General features: G+C 28.0%; 2 protein-coding genes across 2 annotated transcripts; both read right to left on the bottom strand.

Annotated features, from left to right (window-relative positions):
- Positions 1-8,490: 8,490 nt before the first annotated feature.
- LOC132922580 (uncharacterized) lies at positions 8,491-9,838 on the bottom strand. The gene is made up of 2 exons (XM_060986160.1): positions 9,728-9,838; positions 8,491-9,655 (listed from the first exon to the last, which is right to left on the bottom strand). Exons 1-2 carry the CDS (start codon positions 9,818-9,820, stop codon positions 8,582-8,584), a joined length of 1,167 nt encoding a protein of 388 aa, XP_060842143.1. The 5' UTR covers positions 9,821-9,838; the 3' UTR covers positions 8,491-8,581.
- A 1,232-nt stretch (positions 9,839-11,070) lies between these two features.
- LOC132922339 (uncharacterized) lies at positions 11,071-13,462 on the bottom strand. Its single transcript, XM_060985812.1, has 4 exons — positions 13,322-13,462; positions 12,926-13,003; positions 12,607-12,684; positions 11,071-12,502 (listed from the first exon to the last, which is right to left on the bottom strand). Exons 1-4 carry the CDS (start codon positions 13,376-13,378, stop codon positions 11,483-11,485), a joined length of 1,233 nt encoding a protein of 410 aa, XP_060841795.1. The 5' UTR covers positions 13,379-13,462; the 3' UTR covers positions 11,071-11,482.
- Positions 13,463-17,408: the final 3,946 nt, after the last annotated feature.

Here is a 17,408-nt window from a genome sequence, read left to right as displayed (position 1 = left end):
TATCAAACGTAAATGCGAATGACCGTTGTTGAAATTATTATTAGATTTTCTTTAAGTAGGTGATGTATATAGTATTTTAACGTTATTTTCAACACAGAAATTAACCCACGTAAAGATGCGTCAAATAATAGCTTATATCCATTTATTGATACAGAAAAATCTAAATTTCTTATCAGTACTTAATGTTAACTGTAAAAACCTTTATAACATTACTTTAAAATATTAATGACTGTAATTATTTATAAAAATAATATTTAGTTTTCACGCACACGCACATTAAAACACACTTAATATTATCAAAGTAAATTGCAGATACCTCAGAACGAACGTAATTACGTTGACTTTGAGATGTCAGCCTTCTTTAAACCTTAAAAAGTCATTAAATTTCTATTACCCTAGCTTATTTGTTTCATTTGCCTAAATAATAATTCCCAATTACAATATTTTAATGGAATATTTATAGTAAATACAAACTAAATATCTTGAAAATAATTAATATATTTGATCGAAACAACAATATATAATAAAATTCAATTTTTAATTGAATAAATTTGCTTTTTATTTAAAGTAAATCATTTTTATATAGTTTTACTTTTAAATAAATCTACTACATGTTTAATACATTTTTTTCGTCAAAGAAAAAAATATTGATTTTATTAAATCTAAATTAAGAATATAATATTACATGAAATCTAGCTTTTTACATAGCCTTCTTTTTAAGTATACCATGAAATATACATTTTTGTTTTTATATTCATAATATGCAAAATGTTTATTTTATGTATCATGTGTACAATATTAGGTGAATCGTGGACATTATTTACCATTTACCAAATATGTAAAAGGACACTGCAAAAAAAACGTATCAATGCATATATATCTTAGCGCTGTCTATAAATATTTAAAATGTTGATCAATATAGAATTGTATTAACATTTTGTTAGGATGCAGAGTATCTCAACCTAGAATGCAACTCTGATAATCTAAATTTTAAAGTTTAAATACTTTTAATAGTTACTACTACCTAATTAACAATTCTTTCCTGAAATTGATTGTCTTATAATATAAAATTAAAAATGCATGTTGAATTAGAAAAAGTATAAACATTAAACAATATTAAAATGTAAAAATAGTCAAAAACATAAATATTTTTTAAATGTTTTGTAATGGTTTCAAATTATGTAGAAAATGTTTTTATTTATTTATTTAAAAAAAAAGTTACTTCTTATGAGGGAGTGCTTATTATTATTAAAATAATCACTCTTTATATAATTCTGGTTTATCGTTAAAATTGGTTTTATTAATTTATTTGATTTAAATTGTGCTTTATTTTATCGTTACTAAAATGGAAAAAAAAATAAAATAGGTAGTTCATATTTTTTTAAATATAAGCACTATTAAGCATCATTTACATCTATATATAATAGGTATACCTATAAACTAAAATATTAATTTATGTTTGTATACTTGTTTTTTACTGCCTACTAAATAATAATAATAATAATAATACATAATGTATACCAAAATATCACTTCGCGCGCGTATAATTCATGAATTAGTAAATTGCATAGTGGTACATAGAAGGTGTAAGGAATATCATGTTACTCACAATAATATAAACCTACTTTACTATGTTTTGTGATCATTCAACAATAATATTATAAAACCATACGCCATCAGCAGCAGTTAGTTTATGTAGATCGTGCAAAGTAATTTAATGTACTGCAAACAGTATATACCTACCTTAGTTTTTTTTCTCTTATAGGTATGGTCATATTTCAATACACGCTATTTTTGTGTTTGAAAAGAATGGCACGATTTCTGTCGCATTGATGAACTGCGTAAGATGATAAGATCCATCGCACCAGCCTTGATTTGCTTTGAACGATGTATAATTAATATAATTAATATATTTTACTGAAACACAAATAATATAGTTTATTAGTATTCCAAATAAAACTTCTATATAGTATATACTATAATAGAATAATAGTAATATAATGTAATCTACTTGAAACATATACGAGTATAACAATATTTCAAGTTTTCTATCGGTTATTTTATTTTTTTTTTTTTTAACTATATTGGATTTATATTCCAATGGTTTTATTCTGTACATTTTTTCACGATTACATTTTTCAGGGGTATAGAATGTGTACGTACATGTATCTATGTTTATTATAAAAATGTATTACGACATAACTGGAAGTGTTTAAATATCTATAGGCGCATGAATTTAATTATTTGAAGAATAACATTCGAAACAACTAGTTTTGAATGAACACGATTATAGAAATCTTACACAATATTTCGTTGGGCGGTCGTAGACCTGAGAAATAGACACATAACCATATTATAATAATGTAAATCATCTAAAATAAAAAACAAAAACACTTTTTACGCTTCTTAGAAGCGGACTATGTATAATAATTTAAATATCTATAAAAAAATAATCAGTAGATAGCAATTTTCAACATTATAAATATATAATATTTTTATTCTGCATAACGGCATTGCTGTACATAACTTACAAAATTGTCGTGCTTACATCATTTTATAAGAATATATATGCACATCTAATTATTATGCATCTACGTTATTTTCGAATTTTTCATAAAAATAACTCAATGAGTCTGGTTACTATATCGACTATCATAATATTGTTAACAATTGGCTATAAGTCACATAGTTTAATCTTTTAAGTTTAATAAGATAATAAATGTTTGTATTATTCCTTATAAGGTTGTAGAAAATGTGTTTATCAGCGTTATGATAATATGAATACAACTGAATTTATCGCAGAATATTACTGACTTCAATAATAATTATAGAACATATAGATAGTAGTTGAAATTGCTATGGTAACATTTACAACATACTAAAATAAATCTTCTTTCCATGTCTATGAGATTAAATATTTGGCAAGTTTACTGATATAATATACAGCACAAAGCGAAAATCCAGAAATGTCAACGACTAGTTTAGATATTGGGCTCTTTGTGTATCAATTTTCCGCTGTATGTAATACAATACTTGATAAGACATATATGTCAATATAATTTAATAAACACTTCCCATTCTATGTCCATGACAAATTTAACGGTTTTTTTTTGTTAAATATCTGCAGATACTACAACTATGTCTTCTTAATATGACAGTGGTTTTGTAATATAGCTATATTTCACTATATTAAAATTGAGTGTTTAACAGCTGTAATTAGTAATAACGATATAGGTTTTAATAATTAAAAACACATTTTTTTTTCTATTTGATATTATACCTTTAAGGACTTATAATAAATTAATGTATCTTAAATAATAAGGGAATAAAGGAAAAAACAATCAACAATATATTATTACAAAGTGTAACAGAAAAAATTAACAACAATTTAATAACTATACTTTAACTATATAATACATTTTCCAATCATTATTTTAAGATAGTTTTTAGTTTAATTTTAATCATAGTAATAATAATATAATATAATATTAAAATAAATTATATTAGAAAAAAAGATTAGCATTGAATATTTAAAATAATAATTGTGTAATTGAAAATTAGAAGGTAATGAACATACACAAATCAAACATCAAACTTGAGCATTTACACCTACCAATATTACTTATGTATAAGAAAAATCGTATAGCAGGTGTATACGCAATTAATAATTATATATATTATATAGGCGAAAGCTAATAATTAATTACTTATAATTATAACACACAATTTCGAGAACTATAATATATATATATATATATTGACTGTTGACTTGACAATTATATTATATTCCTCAACACGCAATGAATTTTCATTATTGCTCGCCGGGTTCAGCTTGCACATATTATATTCATACGTATAATATAACATGATGATATTATTATTTATGATATAATATTTTAAAATATGTGTCTAATAAAAGGCAAACTGACGAAAATGCACGTAACAAATACGTGTTGTCGTTCAGAAAGTTATAATTATTAATTTATAGTTCGATTCGGTTGTTATATACTTATATACCTAGTAAATTGTTAACCTTAAAACGTACATTATTATATTAGGTTTAAAGTATATTATCATTTATCAAGTGGATAATATCACACTATGGATTAATATACGGGTTTCATTAATCGTAAACATAATGATACGTTGAATCGAGTTTAAAATAATACCGAACAACTACGCAAACTAATGCACCAGGGTTATGATTTTTGACTTTGAGACTAATATTGAAATTTGAACGGTTATTATAATAACAGTGTGGAGTGTATAATGTTTTATCTGACTCACTTATTTGAAACGAAATGTAGGTTATGCGTAGTTATATCTACAAGAACCGCGTTTAATACTTATAAATCATTAGATTTCTGCTGGTTCGGCCTTCAGTTACGTTTTCAGTAATAATATTGTAATAGACGTCCTTAGATTCGTCTTTAACGTTTATGTACTACCGCCGTTTAGACCCTAAAATTAAATATAATATTAAATGTTAGGTAGATGTTCATAAACAGACTCCGGCGACTAGCGAGGTTGGTTTAATTTCAATTTGAATATTAATCAACAATTAATAAAACATGATTGCAGAACTTAGACACACTACGGTACCTTCGTTTTAATTTCTAGACAATAACGTGTTATTACCTACTGGTATAGATATATGACGTGTGTTAAACACAAAATAATATGGTTTCATAGTTCTTCAGTCGCTATCACAATATTTTTTTAGATTAAATTACATATATTTTTTTTTTAAACTGAGCTAAAAATTGTTGTGTTCCACCGTATTAATGGAGAACAATTTAATCGTCACTTTTATTATAATAGTAACATTTTAGTAACATTATAATATCATATACAATATTATACGCGTGACTTTCAGTTCTCAATATATACCCAACTGTCGTTGAAGCATCTTTAATATCATTACGTCAGCATTCACGACTAACAGGTTTCTACGATGAGTACCATAAAAATATAAAATATAACTATACGCACAAGGATATACCAGACTCGGAACTAATAAAGACAATGACGTTTCCGTCGTCCCGGGAAACCAATTTTGCGAGCATTGTTAACTTCACGATCAACACTTATGAAACTGGGTCCAAGATTGACTCCAAACTCACACTTGAATTGAGTGATATCCCGACCCTATACTATCAGCAGATTATTGTTTACCTTCGAACCTCGAATAATAAGTAGGTAAACTGTGTTTGAACACGAAATTCGAATTCTGTATACAATCATTGGCCAAGTGTTAATATATTTAGTATATATACCTAATTCAATCGTTATCAGATATAATTAGCACTATCCTGGGTACAAGAAAGGAGTAAAGTGCGGCGTGGTGTCAGTTCCGCGTGATCAACCAACCGGAATTAGCCATACGGCACAATGTGATATTGAACATTTACGATATTTTAAAAATATGTATAATTATAATACACAATAATCTTCACATAGGGCATAATTAAACGGTTCAGAAAACAGAACGAACGAATAGTTAGAACTAATGGATTAATGTTAAATGTTAATATTTCTCGAACAACTGCATATTAAATACCAAAATGTATAAACATGTGTAAATCTTACCCATCTATAATGTATAGGTTTTATTTTTTAAATTCAATTCAAATTATGGTCGTGATAATTGTATCAATATTAGAATAACATTATAAAAAATGTAAAATAATAGGTACCAATCTGTAAAAATGAAAACTACAATACTTTGTTATATTTAAACTTACAAGGTCTTAAACACTAAAACACATACTCGTATAATACCTATTAAGTGAGTGATGTAGTTTAATTATTTACCAAAAAATAAAATATAATTAACTATTAATATTAATAATTTAGTGAGTGAATAATTAAGTTCCCATAACTTGCAGATGAGATCGTAAATCGAAGCGTCTATACACATTTGATAAAATTATTCTAAGAGTATAAACTATACAATTAGGATATACTTTAGTGTTTTTACTTTCATATTATCTACAATATACACATAATAATTAATTTATCATAAAACTACCTTGTTGATATAAGCATTTGAAAAAAAAAAACCTACTTATATATTTCATAAATTATCAAAATATATATAATTGAGTCTTTTAAAATTTTAAAATTATATTAATAACAGTCAATAATTTTCTAGATCTTAAATACTATAATTTCATTCATATGTCTAATAAAGATTACAGGTTATGATAATACTGTGTTACACTAACATTTAATGTATTATCATTTATCGTATTTGTCTTTCACGTATTGACGGTGTTATATTTCTTAAACAAAAAAGTTTTGTTTTTACAAACAATTTCTTTCTTTAAGACATGTGAACGAAACGTTTTGCACTGTCAACGCAACAAATTATCAACAAAATTGCATTCTTTCATAATGATCAATGTAAAAAAATTGTTTCTTGATTGCATTGTAAATTATAATACATTTTATTGTTTTTTTTTTTTTTTTAATATGCATAATATCTAATTATTCCAATTGTATACAATTATTCTGATTTTTGAGAGATGGTAAAAATAAATATATCGATATTTTAGGATAGTTCCTTTTTTGTTTAGTTATTATGTTATTTATTTTGAAGTACATTTATTAGGGGAGGGGTTTAAAATGTTCCAAAGTTTTCATTATACAAACTATCTAATGATTGTCACTAAATAACATTTTTGATACCAGTCATTTTTATAGATAAATATATTGGTATTTGTTCACATATGCCTATTTTTTTCTGCAGTATCCTGTCTATTATTATTATCATCATCATCATTCTTATTATTATTATTTTTGTAATTTTCGTTTTATATTATACTTATATTTAAAAAATAATAATAATGAAAAAATCATGATCACAACATATTTCAAAACAAAAACTCTTTGTAGAAAAGAAAATTAATTATATTTTAGTTGCATAATAATATACAAATACCTATGTATCTCACTATACGCTCTGGTTATGGATCTTAATTAAATCCTAAGTAGTATATAAAGGTATTATGTATCTATGATTAAGTATATTATATTATGTGGCATAGTTAGTAGTTTAACTATCAGTGTTGTTAAAATTGTTTTATGTTTGATAATGATTTTTTCTGACGCCGTGGCCGTTACCTACTTTTCGGACGGATAACCATCAGTGACATTCGGCAAGGCAATAGTCAGTACCTAGGTGGATCACGCAACTATAATATAATGTTCATTCCTCTCTACTTCAATGAATCAAAAAGTCTATATAAAAATATTTATCAAAATAAATACGTGTTACGTATAATTATAAAAATGTTTCTTCGAGATTTTAATAACTACCAATACCATAAGTACCTACTTTTTCGATTCACAATATGATTCATTTTTATTACTTATTACTAGATATTCCATACCACTCTACGAGTATACGACTATAAACTAATATATTATATAATTATATAATATGTATAGCAACTCGTATATTTAGGGTTATTAAATTAATGCATTAAGTTTCATTTAACACTTTTTTAGTAATATTTCAAATATTTATATTTTATTCTGCAATAATGATAATCAATCTTAATAGAAACTTAATAGGCTTTATAGCTTACTATTCAAAAATATTATTTTATAAGACATGCTATTTGTATTTTGTATGCTTCAAAATAAATTCAACGTTTGTTTGTATATTCGATAAATTTATATTCCAAATAGTTACATAAATAAACTCGCTAAATATCACAATAAAGATTCCTCATTACGTTACTCATTTGCATAAGTCGGTTATATTTAATATTTCATAATTTTATTGGATACTATTTCACCCTATTTTTAAATCAAAAAATGTACGGAATGTTTATAGAAACCGGCATTGTCATTTGTTACTTGTCAGTTGTCACTATACCTATATTATATTATCATTACGATCATTCACGAATGACAACTAATAATAGGTAGATTTTAAACAATAAGTAAAAATACATTTTGGTAGTACACATCAAAAATTATAAATGAAACGTATTTTATACAAATTATATTATATATATATAAATATTTGGCTACTATACTATGGTAGACTAAAAATGAAATTGTTGTTCTAGTAAACATTTTAAGATATAGAATTTAAGTGTGAAGTGTGTTTTAGTTGTGTATAATATAATTTATAGCACCAAATGTAAATTATCATTACAACAATTATTTTACTCAATAGTTTATATTTGTATGAATTTTAAATACCAATACATAATACTGTTATAATCCATTAACATTGATTGTTAATAGTCATGTATAGTATACAATTTCTTAATTAAATTGACGATAAGATATAAATAGTAAGCAAAGAAGAAAAAATATGTATAAGATGAACCTTTTATTTTATTTAATTAATTAAGTTAGTTTTAATAAATCTTATATTATTTTCAACATCATAGGTACATATAATAAGTATTTTTCGATTATAACATTTTTAGAGAATATTATGTAGTTTTTATAAAGTATATGGGTATAAAATAATACAATATAAAACAGAAAAAATATAATAGTAATCAACAATAAGAAGTAATCTGTGTTAACAGAAGCAAGGAAGTTGTGGGCATGGTGGTCATAATGGTAGACAAGGTGCACAAGGTGGACATAATGGTGGAATAGAGAAACAAGGTAAAGAGCACAGAGGTACTGGTAATAACGCTGGCGGTGGAACACATGGGGGTGGTGGACATGGTGGTAATGGCAAACATGGAGGTGGTAAACATGGAGGTGGCAAACACGGGAGAGGAAGTGGTAGTGGACATGGGGGTAGTGGTAAACATGGTGGAGGGGGTGGTGGTAAACAAGGGAGTGGGAGTGGTGGTGGGCACGGAGGTAGTGGTAAACATGGTGGTGGCGGTGGTGGTAAACATGGAGGTGGAAGTGGAAGTGGGCATGGAGGTAGTGGTAAACATGGGGGTGGTGGTGGTGGTGGTGGTAAGCATGGGAGTGGAAGTGGGCATGGCGGTAATGGTAAACATGGTGGCGGCGGTGGTGGTAAGCATGGAAGTGGAAGTGGAAGTGGAGGTAATGGTAAACACGGTAGTGGAATTGGTAGTGGGCATGGAGGTAGTGGTAAACATGGGGGTGGTGGTGGTGGTAAGCATGGGAGTGGAAGTGGGCATGGCGGTAATGGTAAACATGGTGGCGGCGGTGGTGGTAAGCATGGAAGTGGAAGTGGAAGTGGAGGTAATGGTAAACACGGTAGTGGAATTGGTAGTGGGCATGGAGGTAGTGGTAAACATGGTGGTGGTGGTGGTGGTGGTGGTAAGCATGGAGGTGGAAGTGGAAGTGGGCATGGAGGTAATGGTAAACATGGTGGTGGTGGTGGTGGTGGTAAGCATGGAGGTGGAAGTGGAAGTGGGCATGGAGGTAATGGTAAACATGGTGGTGGTGGTGGTGGTAAGCATGGGAGTGGAAGTGGAATTGGGCATGGAGGTAATGGTAAACATGGTGGTGGTGGTGGTGGTAAGCATGGGAGTGGAAGTGGAATTGGGCATGGAGGTAATGGTAAACATGGTGGTGGAGGTGGCGGTAAGCATGGAAGTGGAAGTGGTAGTGGACATGGTGGTGGTAGTGGTGGTGGCGCGAAACATAGATCTGGAAGGTATGGATATCCGCCACATGTGCCACAAGGACTTGCTTCAACCTTGTTAATAAAATTATTATTAGATAATATTTAACTTCGTGAAAATTGAAAGTTTTTAAAAATAATTCTTACCTTAGCCAAACAGGCCAATGCCAAAGCAAATACAATTCTTAAAATCTTCATTTTGTATGTAATTGCTTGAAGAACAGCAGAATAATAATACATACAAATTAGGAATGTGGTTTTGCTTTTATACTCAAATCGCAAATGATTTGTTTTTCAAAACTTCACGTATATTTATGGTGATTTCATTAATTTTATCAGTAATTTATTTGTTATGTATATAGATTATAGATATGTATTATTGCAGATGTACCTATGTTTATATTATATGATTTAGATACGTACTTTTATACTGATATTTTTATCCATAGATCAACAGACTAAATTTTAAATAGTCGGTAATAGAGCTGTCTTAAGTTATGTGAATCATCTGCATCTCGACGGCAATTAAATTATTAAATTTTCATGATGTAGGTATAATATTGAAATTTTCTAACTTAATTATTACACGTATATTTGGAATTTCATATTATTACAAAATTGCATATCAAATTTTTAAAGCACTAAGATATTTGAGAATTAAATCAAATAAACGTATACACGGTAAAACATCATTATATTGATTATGTAGTATTATATCTATGAATAATAAAGTATAATATATTTTTTTCGTATTATGGATTACTGAGTATCAAAAAAAGATTTTTGCAAACATTTTAAAATAATTTAAAATGTAAGTTTAACATTACAGTGTTTTGAGTATAACCAAATAGTTCATATCTTAAGAAATTGTTAAGTTGTGATGGATTTTGCAATTTTCTTATAAATAATTAATGTACCTGCCATATTTAACATATGGTTATTTATTAGGATACAGTGAAGATTGGAGTTAAAATAATGAAACTTAAACTATTATAATTCCAAGCATAATTTCCTAAATTGTTTCGAAATTAAAAAATATATACTATAACCTATATTTCCAAGCAATTTTAATATAGGTATGTATTTTATACTTACTTAAGTTAAGTATTTAAATTAAAACTAGGTATCTGCAGCTATTTATGATTGGAATTTATCAGTCAAGAAACAGATAATAAAATAAATTAGCTATGAACATTGTAATTCGTGTTCAATAAATATTACACATCTTACATATTTATGTATTTAAAATCGAAAATTTATAATTATAAGACAAATATTTTAATAGGTAACTTTAAATTTATATTTTCATTATAGCGGAGAACATCATATATTGTTTATATTTTGTTTTATTTCTTTTCGATATGAAATATTATTATACAAAATAAAAAAAAGTTAAGAAAATACATTTTAAAAATGTGTACATTTAAATAATTTAAAAAAATACTATTTAAATAATTATTTAATATTGCTATTTACTTAGATCATTAAAATAGTGTTCCATTTCAATAATTTATTAGATGAAAATATTATCAATACAAATAATAACTGTAATATAACTATAAATATACTTGTATATACAAATATTCTAATTTAGACAATTTTTTGTAATATTATTTGAATCCCAATAAACAAAGCTACAATGTGCTTCTATTTAATAATAATAAAAAAATGTAATATAAATCCAAATGAAATAACCATAATAAAATTACGTAGGTATAACTTACAGTAATACAATTTTAAAAAGGAGCCATACAATGACAATTTAATCAATAACATGAAAAGTTTAATGTAAATTTAAAAAAAAAGAAACTATTATAAAAATTATAATACAGACATTTGAACAAATTAAAAATTAAATATAATTTATTTATATTTAATATTAAAAAAATACGTGGATATTTTCTAATTTTTTTCTCTGGACAACAATGAAAATTCCTTTTCAGAAATGCAAGCTAAAGATGACGGTGAATAAACACTTATTTTCTCTAATAATTGGTGTACCAAATTTAAAGGTATATTATCCATTATTGATGGACATGTGGCCACTGAAGATAATATTTTGGCCACGTTATTTGGATTTAAAGAGCTCAATATGTTTGGTGAACTTATTAAAATATTAAAAACTGAGATAAAATTAGTAATTGGTAAAGCTTTTGATACCGCATGTGATGAACCAAGGACGGACATCAGCAAGTCGAAATTAATTACCGGCATTACGCCCAACATGCGCGTGGTCATTATAGGACTAAGTATCGCAACGGTTACCGAAGTCGGTATTGTATTTATAAGAAAAGGTGACGAGTCATCGAGTGTGTCCAACAACCCTCCCAGAAAACCGAACATAGTAGAAGGTGGTAAAGTGATCATTAATTCCGTGAATGGTTTAGATGCCACGAACGTCAACAACGAAAATAAAGTCGGCAGAGGCAGACAATTGATCGTCGATTTTGACATCGAAAGCACAGTGATCAAATTCATTACCGACGTATGTGTTAAATTGTTAAAAATTTCTGTGGAAGACGCCATTCCTAATAATGAAATGAAACTAGCCTTCGGGATGCTGTTCAAGGCACCTGGGGATAGTGAAAGCAATCCGTTTAAAAACGGGACTACATCTTTTGTCGGTGTTCCGCATAATGCGCATTGATTCACTGCTAATATGGACAATGCCGAATTCAAGCACTGTTGAGGAATTGATGAAAATAACTTTGGTGAACATGCTAACATGTTGATCAAGTTAACGGCCACAACAGATGGTAGTGGGACCGTCATATGACCGTAGAACGACGTTACGCCTATAACGATCGATAATTTTTCATCCAGTGATAAGTTGGCCAATGAAGTCTGAGAACTGAATTTCACTAGATCTTCGGCAGTCTTTATAGAAGTAAGCGAATCTTGTTCGGTATGATGGTCCAAGTTCTAAAAAAAAAATAATAAGTTTCACCTTAATTTTGTTTAAAATTAAATTTACTATTACAAAATGCTTTTGTAAGCTATTCGGACTATAGTAATAAAACACTTACAGTATTTACAAAAATTGTATTTTGTATAGACACTGAAGTCATTGTATGCAAGGATTTGGATCTATCATTTGTTGATTTCTAAAGTAAACAATGTACATAATATATTATATAAGTGTTATTCTCAAAATACATAATAAGTGTCTACAGTATTATTTAGTTTCTCGATATTAATTGTTTAATACTTAAAAAAAATATCAATACAGTGTTTTAATATTGGTGCAATATTTAATCATTAAATTTTCTAAATTCCTAAAATGCCTATCTAATTTTTTCCTATGATTAAAAAACCGTATGCTTAATAAGTTAATAAATTACTTACTATAGCCGATGCATTTAGAGGTGTTTTTATCAATCCAAATTTGCAGAAAACACATTTTCCTGCAGATGCACGTCCATTCTGAAAAATTTAATTTATGTAATTATTGTTATTATTTTAGAATATAGACGCCAAATTAGCTGAAGATGTTATTCTATCAACAATTAAATAAATTATAGCATTATTCAATATAATAGCAAAGTAATACACGTAAATATATATAAAAAAAAAAAAATACACCAATATACTTTTATCATAAATTAAATAAATGAAAAGTATTATATTATATTTTAAATAATATTATGTAGTACTTATAAAAATGTTTAAAACGTCAAATAAAAATGAAAATAAAAAATAACAACAATAAAAACGTAATAATATTATTAAATAAAAACCTACCTGAAAAACAGAGAGACTAAAAAATATCCAAAATATAAAAATTAATCGTTTCATCATTAATTAATTCTGTTAAAAAAATAAAAGCAGTACAATTTACTTGTGGTCAAAACGTTTACTGAGTATAGTATTCCATTTTATACATACTTTAGGAAGCTGATAATGCAAGATAACACTTACAATTTTGTACACTGTATTTTATCTACTACAATAGAACAATGTAAATAATATATTAATATATAATATATATATGTACATAATTGTAATACGAGTATGATCTGATCATACTATAACGTACAGTGTCTGGTGTACACTTACTTACATTTTACGTACACATTTTGTTTTATCTATCACTGCAATTAATAATGTGTTTAGGTACATATTATGAGTCAAACGCACAGCTATCTATCGGGTGCATTCGTCTAAATTATTATTTCTTTTTCAGTTTTTTTTTTATACATTTCTCTAGTACATTTAACGGCTTTACCTAACCTATCAACTATGTTAATATATTATGTCAAATCAATTATGTCTCATACGATAAAAGCTATGATACAGTTTTAATGAAGAAATGTCGATAAAACAACTTTGAATATATTGAGTTGGGTTCTACTTTTCAATATTTTAACGATATCATAATCTCTATAGTAAGAAAAATACTAATACTATGCTTTACCTAACCTTACATAATATTAATATTTTTCTTACTACAGATTATGATATTGTTAAAATATTGAAAAGTAGGACCCAAATCAATATATTCTAAGTTATTTTATCAACATTTCTTCATTAAAACTGTATCTCAGATTTTATCGTATGAGACATAATTGATTTGACGTAATATAAGATAGTTGATATGTAGTCCATTTAATAAGAGAACGCTACCTAGACAGAAGTAACCACATTATATTGGTTAATAGAATGCGCTGCTCTATATGTGTCACTTGTGTGTACAATCTAAGTGATTTTTGTGTAACAAATTTAGTTTTATATTAATTTTTTTTTAAAGTACTTTAACTTTTTTGATAATATTATACATACCACATAACGATATAAAAAAAAAAATATATGTATTTTTATAATTTTTTAAGGTTTTCACTTTTTTGAATGACAACATGTTTAAAAACATACTATTAAAAAGGTAAATACTCCAAAGTAAAATTTTAAAGTAAAGAAATTTTAAGTCTTTTGATAGATGAAAATCGAATTATCGAAAAATAAATAATAAGTTATAGGTTATAACTTAAAACTTATAAGTATTGTTACAACTTTAGACTAGTGAAATAGAGCTGCACAGAAAAAGTTTGGTCAACTACTTCGCTCATCTAATAATTTAAAATCCTCACCATGCAAACATGTATATTAGTATTCTTTTAGTCTTCTAGACGTCATGATATAACTTTAAAATATTTTGGTTTTTTTAAATTATTTGATTATTTTTTTTTTATACATTTTTATTCGAATTTGTTGATTTCTGTATAATAAATCTTGAACAATTTACGACTTTTCGAGTAATATAAGTTACTCTACTCTATTGGTACATGCAAATTGTTTAGACCTGATCACTTATTATTCATATAATATAGCTAACACCAATTCTCCGAAATATGGCTATGGTTCTGTTCACAATTACAATTTACATCAGTACATTTAATATAGAAAAAAAATACGAGTTTTCAAAACACAGAATATTATTCAAGATACAATCAATACATATTTAGGCATCACCTATAACATAAAATGAAAAGTCCACACTAGTAATATTATTATTAAATTAATAATTAATAATATTAACCAACTATATTCATGTTATTTAGAAAACTAATTAATTTACATCTGATATATAACCGTAGTCCGTGGTATAAACCTCACGTGCTATAATTATTAATTGTAGTGACAATAATGATGGTTACTATCGTGGTTGTGATGGATAGTGTTGGGAACTTCAAAACTTCTCAAGCACTATTTAATTCCAATGCTTCAGGCTCCCTAAGGATTGTTTTTGAGTTATAGGCACTATTACATCGATTTCTTATTAACAAATTCTATATCGTTACGTGGACTATATTTGAGTGATACGCATCGATACATATTTTTAACGATAGATCTATGTGTGTGTCTGTGTATCTGCGTGTACACAATGTATCATTATACAATACATATTATAATATAGGGGAAACGAAATTCCCACGAATCGTGACTTAAATCGCGATTATACGGTTCGCAACAGGGGCAGGTCACCTTTCCTCGAGCCCACTCGATGCGGCGTTTTCACTCTTTCTCTCTTGCGCGCGCGCGACTTGTGTGGGTGCAAAAGTACGTTTAACGGTGCCAAAATGTCACTAAAAGATAATCGGATTACGCGGCGAAATCAAAACTAAAGATCGTCGTCGTGCGGCGTTTGCAGTATTTTATTTTTTTATTTTTTTCATCCCCTAAATACACACAAACGCGCGCGCGAGCGGCTCACTGACGACGATAATCGGGTATTACGGGTGCTCCAGCGGCTACGCCGAGGTGACTAAACTGGGATTAGCGGGGCCCGGTGCACGTGCGGGACACGCGTTCACCAGTCCGCGGTCCTAATAAAGTTAATGCCCCGAGAGAGAAAGAGACAGACAAAGGCACGGCGGCGGAGTGAGTGAGAGAGGGTGTGGGGAGAAAGTGAGAGGGAACGGCATATGATATGGGAAACCGATAGGCGTCGTTGTTTTTGTTTTTACGGCATCGCAGACGGTGCGAGAGAGGGAGCACGAAAAAAATGTACAAACTCGAGAGTCGAGGGGTTCCCCGAAAACGATCGCATCGGTATATTATTATGATATTATTATGTTGTACATTAACTGTTGGTGTGATGTAGGTAGGTATGGCGCGCGAGAATTCGTCACATTATCGTATACATACGTCATGTATATAAAATATATATTATAATTATAATATATGTTATACAATGCGTAAATAACGAACCGGGTGACCTAGAGAAATAAAACCACATTTCAACCAAAAAAATTACATCACTACTCGACGCAACTGGTTTGATTCACGATATTATGCGGTAGCTATGGGTGGCTGGAAGGTATATAGGTGCAGCATCTTATCTAATTCGAACAGCTGCGGTTTGACAATAATAAGAGTCGTCTAGCTGTACACTCGTCAAAAACTATACTCATCTCGTCGGTTTCGGATGATCGGTTACATTTTTTCCTGTTATATTATGTGCAGATAATTCAAAAATGATTAAAGTATTGCTATTAGACAGGTATATTTTTATTTCGAGTAGAAACAATAATTATTCACTATAATAAATGTATAATACTTTATTAACAATGTATTGAAACCAAATTAACACGATATTATTATTATTATTATTGTTATCGAACTGCTATAAAGTATTGGTATACCACTACTATAATATGTGGATATCGTATTTCATAATTAATTTCATAAAATTTTGATTTCAATCAATTAAATAAACAGTGAAAGTGACTTCATCATTCGGCCGTTACTGTTGTCAGCGTCGGCTATATATGTGATGGTCTGCAGTTTATCACAATAATGTCACCATATAAAACAAAATATGATCATATTATATAATATACAGATGAAATATTTAATAATTAACATTTGACATAACTGTACATTAATCATTGCCATTGTTAAATTAGTTTTCCGGGATTTATGAATATTAATATAGTTAAAATTCTACAAGCATGGCTAATAATAACATTTTGCATCGTTTACTTTACACCGGTTGAACATTTGACGCTTGTACTTTTTAATACGTAGATATCAGTGCGTATCGTATCATCGTAGACTATAAGATCAACCTCGTAAAAGATAATATACATGCATTTACACAGTAAGTTTAGGTAAGAGATTTGAGGTGAGCAAAGAAAAAAAGCGTTTAAAAAAAAAATACGTTTTCGTTCTCATTACGAAAACCCTATCCTCCGAGTACAATGTATAATGTATATAGTAAATATATTATATAATATATGTATATATAATATAATATATAAAGCTGTAACGAGAAAATCTCCGAGGTAGCATCGTTTCCGGTATGACACGGCGACGGCTTCCGTAAAGTCAG

This window comes from Rhopalosiphum padi, chromosome 2 (assembly GCF_020882245.1).
Source record: "Rhopalosiphum padi isolate XX-2018 chromosome 2, ASM2088224v1, whole genome shotgun sequence".
Lineage (NCBI taxonomy): Eukaryota > Metazoa > Arthropoda > Insecta > Hemiptera > Aphididae > Rhopalosiphum > Rhopalosiphum padi.
Note: the sequence above shows the minus strand (reverse complement) of the source record. Positions and strands in the feature narration are given on the sequence as shown.

Excerpts from the sequence above, each read along its gene's own strand:
- LOC132922580 (XM_060986160.1), bottom strand. The coding sequence starts at position 9,820 with ATGTATTATTATTCTGCTGTTCTTCAAGCAATTACATACAAAATGAAG. Across the intron at positions 9,656-9,727 it reads CATTGGCCTGTTTGGCTAAG|GTTGAAGCAAGTCCTTGTGG; the intron begins GTAAGAATTATT and ends TTTATTAACAAG.
- LOC132922339 (XM_060985812.1), bottom strand. The coding sequence starts at position 13,378 with ATGATGAAACGATTAATTTTTATATTTTGGATATTTTTTAGTCTCTCT. Across the intron at positions 13,004-13,321 it reads TTAGTCTCTCTGTTTTTCAG|AATGGACGTGCATCTGCAGG; the intron begins GTAGGTTTTTAT and ends TAAATTTTTCAG. Across the intron at positions 12,503-12,606 it reads ATACAATTTTTGTAAATACT|AACTTGGACCATCATACCGA; the intron begins GTAAGTGTTTTA and ends TTTTTTTTTTAG.